This window comes from Rhodnius prolixus, unplaced genomic scaffold, assembly GCF_049639745.1.
Source record: "Rhodnius prolixus isolate KJV_2025 unplaced genomic scaffold, Rpr scaffold_1, whole genome shotgun sequence".
In the NCBI taxonomy this organism is placed as follows: domain Eukaryota; kingdom Metazoa; phylum Arthropoda; class Insecta; order Hemiptera; family Reduviidae; genus Rhodnius; species Rhodnius prolixus.
In genome coordinates, this window is record NW_027411581.1 from 52,766,915 (window position 1) to 52,775,230 (window position 8,316).

The 8,316-nt window shown below is 34.3% G+C and overlaps 1 protein-coding gene across 8 annotated transcripts in view; it reads right to left on the reverse strand.

The window, feature by feature from the left end:
* Cc2d2a (Coiled-coil and C2 domain containing 2A) overlaps positions 1–8,314 on the reverse strand; it is a 31,089-nt gene extending 22,775 nt beyond the window's left edge. For 3 of the 8 annotated variants that reach the window (XM_074119028.1, XM_074119053.1, XM_074119077.1), the window contains exons 1-11: positions 8,090–8,298; positions 7,862–8,023; positions 5,417–5,605; positions 4,844–4,984; positions 4,691–4,771; positions 3,886–3,975; positions 3,702–3,804; positions 3,013–3,174; positions 2,778–2,919; positions 2,265–2,379; positions 343–626 (exon numbers count right to left, since the gene is read on the reverse strand). In XM_074119028.1, coding sequence (XP_073975129.1) covers positions 343–626; positions 2,265–2,379; positions 2,778–2,919; positions 3,013–3,174; positions 3,702–3,804; positions 3,886–3,975; positions 4,691–4,771; positions 4,844–4,984; positions 5,417–5,605; positions 7,862–8,008 — 1,454 coding nt within the window. In that variant the 5' untranslated portion in view covers positions 8,009–8,023; positions 8,090–8,298. The other 5 variants (XM_074119045.1, XM_074119061.1, XM_074119037.1 and 2 more) reach the window with 5 other exon arrangements.
* Between the last annotated feature and the right edge of the window lie 2 nt (positions 8,315–8,316).

Here is an 8,316-nt window from a genome sequence, read left to right on the forward strand (position 1 = left end):
ATCTGAAATATCACTTTAGAAGAAAGCTTTACCCATTCTTCTACTAGTAGGGCCCTTAATCGAATTATCCTAGAAAGATGAATGATAAACTAGTAATAGTTTTCTTAATTAGAAGTTCAAAAAAATAAAAATAAATAAAAAAGAAAATAATGATATAAAAATCATACTTCATAATCTAAATACTGCAACAAAAATTTAAATCGTGCAGTGAAACAACTTGAAACTTATTTCCAGTGCCAACACAAAATCGATAATCAGCAAGAATGCAAAGTTTCCCTTACTATGGGAAGGAAAAAATAATTAAGAATGAAATTAGTAATAAAAGATAGAAGAGTGACTAACTTGGCGGCAGCGGCTGTATGCAATCGCTCACCAGAACTGCGTGCCATGTACATGGAATGTTTTCTAGAGTTGGTGAGCGCTTCCAGTCTACCACTGAGTCTATCCCCGGGAGTTCTAATCTTTATTAAGCCGTCGCACAGGTGACATAGTCGTTCTCCCAGACAGTGTTCCTTGCTGAACAATGGGTGATGTTTGAATACCAGTTCGCCACAGTCAATTTCCAAAGTGCAAACACTATCACCTTCTATCTTCGGCCCTACAGTTTCTTTTCCCGTAAGTGTTGCCTGAAATTTGTTTGTGCCCGCCCCCAAAACAAGGAATGCATTAGTAAATTTACTGATTTTAGTCTTTAGTCTAGTTTTGATTGAAATGCGCAGGTTTGTAGTTTGGCTGAACCCCACAGCTCTGCACTTAGGTATGAGAATAGTATTGTATATTAATCGTTTGCATTCTTTATAGGCAATTTGAAGCGTCTTACAAGTCTGTAAAAAAGTTTCGCACCTGGATAAGTTTAATATGACTATTTTGTACACTGGATCATTAATCTCGCTTTTATTTGAATTATAATAATTAAAAGGATCTATTCAGAGCGCAAATACAAAATCCCAAGGCCTATTGCAGTATTCCAAAACTTCTAAAATTAACCGGATCAGTTTTTTTCTTCGAAACAAGTTTTAAGAGAAGTACACTTTTCTAGTAGATTTTCCTTTACGTCATAATGTCTTTTATCTAACTTTTTCTTACATAGTAACTCGCTAGTTCAAGAAGCTTCACTAAATTTCAAGTACTGCTTTATTTAAACCACTTGCCCTAGTATGGTTGTCTACCCTTGTGTAATTTCGCGACTAAGAAAGAAATTTACATTTTATCGAACATTGGTCTACTCAATATCTTCTCTGATTAAGTCATTATTTCCTTACTAGTAATTAATTAGATTCCTTCCTTAACTTTGTAATAGACGTTCGGCTATGTCAGATACAAAAGACGAGTGTTTCCTGCGGTTTTATCTTTGTGCCGCAGAATATGAATTGACTCTGTTTCCGTCTGGATGCTACAGGCAGTGTAATAAAGTTATTAAAGAGCTTCACAGATTGTGAAGGAAGATTTAGATATTTTGTAAGGAAAAAAATTAGAAGTTACTCTATGTTTTTTTCCATTTGATTTTGTTTTAAACGTATGTAAAAATAAGTGATTTCTATAGTAGAATAGATACTTTGAATAAAAACATGTTGTGGTATAGAATTTCTTTCTCCTGTGAACTGCAGAAGCTCTTTGGGCTTTAATTTAAGGGCAGCCAGCTAGGCTCAAATCCAGGAATTTGCGAGTGACTCCTATCCAGTGTACTCTCCACTTATCTAAAGTCTTTCCCATGTTTTTTGTTATTTTTCTGGATGGTGGATGTCAAATTCAAGATCTCCAACTCTCCCAGAAATAAATAGGAATTAATATAAGTTTGATGAAAGCTGAGACAGGACACTATCCGTCAATGGAAGAAAGATGAAAGTGCTGATATTACACACACTTTACAAGAAATGTAAAGCCCGAATTTGTTTTACTTTCTTTGTTTTTTCAAAGCTCACGAACAAAAGTATTTACAGATATTACATGAAGCGTTCCGTTATATGTCACTAATTATCTAGTGACACCAGCATGATGTAAATAAAATAAATAAAAAAGTAATGGAATATTTTATCAACGAATCAGGCTGAATCTGGCTTTTCTGAAAACCAAGATCTCAAATACTCTGCACCTGTTGATCTCACGGGTAAACTCGACTACTGGAAAGTTAAATAGTACTTTTTACCTGCGTTAAGATCCGGCAAACAGATTTAAATACACTGTACAAAAACCATATTATACTAATTTAAAGTTCAATTTTATGGGCAGATAAAAACATAGACTCGCCAAGTAACACAACTTACCGGTTTGAATTCCACCAATGATTGATTCAGCGGATATTCAAGATCTAATCTTATTTGTGAATATTCTAAAGGATCTTGACTGCCTTTAATGTCACCATCTTCACCAAACCAAAACCTATTACATAAAAAAATTTAATGCAGTATAGACAATAAAAATAGAAAACATAAATTCAAAATTCTGGTTTGGAAATTATTTCTGCTTTAATTCAGGTAGAAATAAGATTACGTTAATACGATTGTCACAAAGTTCTAAATAAATTTTGTTAGTTTACAGCCAGACCACTTCTTATGGATTTTAATGAACCTGCGGGTAGTCCAGTCCATGCATAACTTTTGAGATTTACTAATAATACTTCTTGCATAAAGATCCTAAAATAGAATTCATCGTTTACAACCCTTTGAACAGGCATAGAGCTATCAATGCCCGGATGTAATCGTGCAGAATGGACATAGTCGACCCCCTTCTTCTCTGATCGTAAGTGATTCAGTTGTTTTAAATTGAAAAGAAGATACCTTTCTGATCCCATGGCCATAATCCTCTGTTCAAGCTTATTTTGCCGTTTCCATGACACCTTCGTCCTTTTGCCCACATAAAGTCCTTCATCTTCCATGAATCTAGGAACTGTATCAGGTTCTAGCTTCTCTTCTATTGGTACTATACATTTGTTATTTTATAATTATTAGGCATTTATAAGATTTTTTGAACAAAATTTGCAGAAATGGATAAAAAAACCAAAAAGAAATTTACCAGGTGAAGATGAGGGGCAAAAAAACATTCCAACTTGTTTTTGTTTCAGTTCAACCCAATTTGTTATTGTAGGAGGCTCATAAGTAAATAGTGGTAGCCAGTCTTCTTCCTTCGATCCGAGCACATCGGAGATCATCATTTTCTCTTCTTCAACTTCCTCACCTTAAAAGTTAGTTCATTTACAAAACGTATATTATTTTAAATTAGATTATAAGAGAGTTGGCAAGAATGCACAAGCAATCACGACCACGAGGGTCTACTATGGCACCCATCAGAACCTCTTCCAGTCCTGCCTATTGAATTAGTTTATGAGTATAGTAAGGAGCTTCTCGGCAAAGTTTGAGAGCACATGGATTTTTCTTCTCCGAATAGCAGAACTCATTCCAATTCCTGCACTCAAAAAATAAGCGCAACGTCGTTTCTCTTTCTTCCTAACAAACCTAAAAGGCTATTTTCTGCCAGGCCCTAGCTACGCATAAGAAACTATCTTTGTAACAATCGAGTTTTTGGTAAAAACAATGTCTGGATGAAATAATCATGCTACTTTTCTCTTTTTAGAAGATATTCAAACAAAGATTAGTAAGTGCAGTAAACCCGAATGTTTTTGTTAAAATACCCAACTTTGAATGTAATTAAGGTATTAAACGTGGTAATATTCAAATAATATGTAAACAAAATAATTAAGACACCTTTGGGGGGAGAACCTTCCAATTCAACAATTTTTTTCTCAGCTGATACCGTCTCCTCCCAACTTCGACTAAAAAAATTATAACCAGTCTGAATATTTGAAACCTAAAAATAGACCAAGGTTAAACATTTTAAATTAGGTTCCGATATGCCATTATTTAAACAAGTCAAAAATTTTTATTATACCTGCATGGATGCTGAGGCTAGTTTCCACTTTGCTCGAATCATTTTGTGCTTTTTCATAGCCTCCTCAACTTCTTCATCTTCCTTGTCAAGCTGCAAATCATAATTAATTCTTTTAATAATCTAAATACATTTTATTTAATTATTCTTTAACTGTTCATGGAAGGCTTCTGGAAACAGAATAAGTTATTTTTTTCTACAATTCTGTGAATGAATGGTACATGAACAGAAGATCTCAACGACAAAAATTTGCAAATCACACTTTGACTGTTCATTAATTTTTACTCCGCTAATAATTATGAAGTATTCCTTTTCTAGGAATAAAACGCTCGGTTTGGTTGACGCACTAAGTCCAAAAAGCTCATGAAAGAGACAACAGATGGTTTCGTTCTCGGGTTCGTGTGCCTGCCCTAAGCTTAAAAATCAGATGCGACAAAAATACAAGCAACTAAAAAAGACTTCCTTCACTTTCTACAAATTGAATCCTCCAATGGAGGCAAAGCCCTTGGGACTATGATAGTGAATCTCGGAAGGTCATTCATCTACCTCGAGAAAGGACGTGGGAGAGATCATAATGGACCTTCCAGAAACATCTTGACTTCCCACAGTCAAGTAGTCATTTCTTCGAGTCATCAGTTACGATTTTCTTCCAAGTAATTCTTTACGAGGTACCTCAGAGGTATTCTCAGAACTTAAGAATTCCATTCTTCACGATCCCCACCTTAGTTGTATTAAATGTTTTTTATCCTGGTTCGCCAGCATAACGCCCGGTAGCTTTTTCTTATCGTGATGAAAATAAAAAATATACCTCTTCAGATTTTGATTGAGTTGGTGATTTGACTCTTGACTGCACTCTTGATTTTAATTGGCTTGTGACCATAGCTCTTTCCTACAAAGTAATGACGGATTAAAAAATGAGCTTATGAGAGTTTTAAAGCAAAGAACTGGCTAAAAACAACACCTTGGCAGCTTGCACTCGCTCTCTTATCCTTTCTCTGTAGGAACGATTATCCGATTGAGGAGTAGTGCTTCGCAAGGAAGATATTTCACTCTGCTTGCTGCTTCCAACATCCTTTTTCTTATCAGCTGGTGAATCTATTCTCTATGGAAAAATAAAAATTGTATAGATTAAACAAGATTGGACCTGGTTATGTAAGCCTGGCTCTATAAATAATGAGCAGGTTTAAGCTGAAATTTTTAAGCAAGTAAATTTTGCGAGACAGTCTTCTTTGTATAACTGGCGACTGCCTTGTAACTTTAGTGCGTATAATGGGTTTATTACAAATTTTAGTATGGGGCATTATGTTTATTTTACTTATTTATTTCTTTATTTTTTTTGTAAAATTCAGGGTTACAGAGTATTAACAAATTGAACTCAGATTATTATTTGGGTATAGAGACTCGTGTTTTACAGCATTATTTTATAGCACAACTACTTTTCAATAAAACTAAAGTTTAACCATTCTAGATAATTTAAAAATAGTTGGCATTTAAATTGTGATTCACTCGGAGATCAAATTATCATGAAACTCACGGGTAAAGGTGAAGACGGCGTGGGACCTTGAAACTTCCAGGCGGCAGCTTTACAACTTTTAAGCAACTCCTTATCAGAACGTCCAGGCGAAGAATGCACTGGGGAATTATCGCTAATGAACGTGGTTTCTTCTGCGGTGACCACTTCCTCGCCCAATTTAACCGATACATCGTGCATTTCATTTTCATTCTGAAAAATATAAGAAGAAGAATAATCAATTTTACATTTTAAATTATTTAAATAGTTAGGCGCCACGGTAGCCGAGCGGTTAGAGGCGAGACCTGCGAAGCTAATATGTATTGTGGTACTGGGTTCGATTCCCAGTCTTAGGCCTTGGATTTTATTTAATGGTTAATAAAAGGAATTTGCTGTTAAGTATGTTTGCTAGTCGCCTCCGTCCACGACACCTAATTGGTAGTTGGACGTTAAGCCCCGCCTGAAAAAATAGGCGATTACTTTACTTTTTTACTATTTAAATAGTTTACATTTATTTTCTAAATTATGAATATTTAAACACTGTTAAATAAATATTTTTAAATTAATTACTTGTGTTTTGTTTATTCATAATACTAGCCAACAAGCCTAGTTATGTACATACATCTGCAAGTACACTTTTTTTTACTACTAAAGTGAAGAAGCATCTTCAACCTCTTTACCTCTTTACTTAATGTTCACTTTCCCGAACAAGTGTTTCTTAAGAAAATGTTCTGTGTACGCTTAGAATCTAAGAATTAGATAAGTTCAAAAATGAAAAGTGATAGGAAATTTAAACTTAATATTTAGTTTGAATATTACCTAGTTACTTTGGCTAACGATCTTTTTCGCCTCTTGCCCGAACTTTTCACCCACCAGTTGCTAGGACTATTTGTTCTTTTCAAACGCTTTGTTGGCAGCCCTGAGACATTTCCTTTGCCGTGAACGACTGAGGTCCTCTAAGGATAATATGGGTAGGATTTCCCGACCAGGTATACGATCGTCTCATTAAGGTTTTGCCCTGAATGATCGGACATCTTTAAAGTAACTACCTATACCTATAGCTGCCAGAATGACTGAGAAAATCAAACTCATGACTTGTTTATCATCTCTTATAATCACAGCAGCAAATGTACTACAATTAGCTTTGTCTGGAAAGCCATTTACTTTGGCTTATCATGATATCAGACGTCAAATTAGTGCCGTACACTACCGCTCTTTTCTTTTTTTGCCATATAACCTTCTGAGAAACTCAAAAAGTTGAACAGTAATTACTAATTGTAACTATTAATTATTATTTTGTAGCTTAGAGAAATCAAGTTGCCTAAATTATTTCCTCAGAAGCAATGTCATTAAACAAAGTTCATTGCATTATACCCTAATAATAAATAGTTTTAAGCAATGGCCAGAGGAAGACTTTGTTGGAATACATATATTGCTGAACGTTTTCAATACATTGGTGCCCTTCATCAGGGAAAACGTAACAGAATTTATTTGTTTATTTGATATATCACATAACCCTAACATATTTAAACTCCGTAATCGTTTTCCCTAATCTGCTGATCAAGGGTACCAACGGTGCCCGGAATGTAGAGTACTAATAAAATCTTATTGAAAAGTTTCTCTGGCTATTGGCAAATAACCTTTCTCTTGTAATTTAGGCCAATATAAACTATGAAGCAGAGAAATTGATTCAATTCTTAAACCAAACTCCCCTCCCGAAAAAAAATAAATTCTAAATACGCCTTTGATAGCGTCGTTTAAGAATTATTTTTGAAGGTGGTAGACTTTTTCTTCTTTTAATATATTTCATTATAGAGAAGAAAATCTTTTATTTTATGCATTTATTTATTTATTTTAAATTATTTTTAAGGATGTTATGTTGGAGTGAAGGGCAAGGCTAAACAGGAAAATATAAATGTCCAAGTTGATATGGACAACACAGAGTTTTTTTAACGATTTTTTGCACATTGTTTTTGCCCGCGATTTACCAAGTTTTATCGTTTGTGCCGCCGGTAAATTACGGAAAATATCAGTCTTGAGTGAGAGATAACAGATTTGAGCGAGGGATAAGAAATAAGTCTGTATTAATAATATACACGGCCTCGCTATAGCCACTCTCTGCTTTTTAATAGCCATATCCTCCGTGAATTCACGTTAAATATGTTTTAGAATTCAGAGTTTGAAGTAAATGTATAAGTAAGAACATTGGGAATTGTAATTAGAGGAAGTCGTGTGATGTTCACAAGTTCACACAACTGATAAGTGTAAAGCGGCAAAATTAAGTTTACGTTCTCTGGCCATTAATGAAATGCCCCAATAACTTCAAGTTTATTAGGAAGTACAGGCGAATTTAGAAACCGGTTCTATGAAATAAAACGTTGCCTCTAAAAAAGATATTCACTAACTTTTTCAAATATTACTCGACTTTTTTACTTCTTACTTAGAATCAATAAGTAACGAAACACATACCCAGGCGCTAGTTTTTGGTTTAGGACTGCTATCAGCAATTCTGCTTCTAGGTCTTCGGAGTATTCTTTCAGGAGTTGAATCTTTCTCAGCGGAGAATGATTCACTGTCATATTTCCCATCGGCAAGTAATTTTTTTTCGTCCGACATTCTTCACGGCGAAAACTACATTAAAAACCTCACTATTTATTGGTTTTGAAAGAGTGAAGTGCTTATAAAAACAATACTTACTAAGTTTATTTATGAAAGTGGTTGCTATTGGATACATGTTTCGTACATCGTTCTGAGCTTTTGATATGTTAAATTACATCCAGGCTGATCAAAATCATGTTTCTTTTTCCAATTAATTGTTTCTTCTTTTTTTTAATTGTTTGCTTTTGAATTTTAAATTTGCATTTAAGCTTTTGAACTTTAAATTTGCATTTAATAAACATTTAGAAATGTCACTCACACTAACC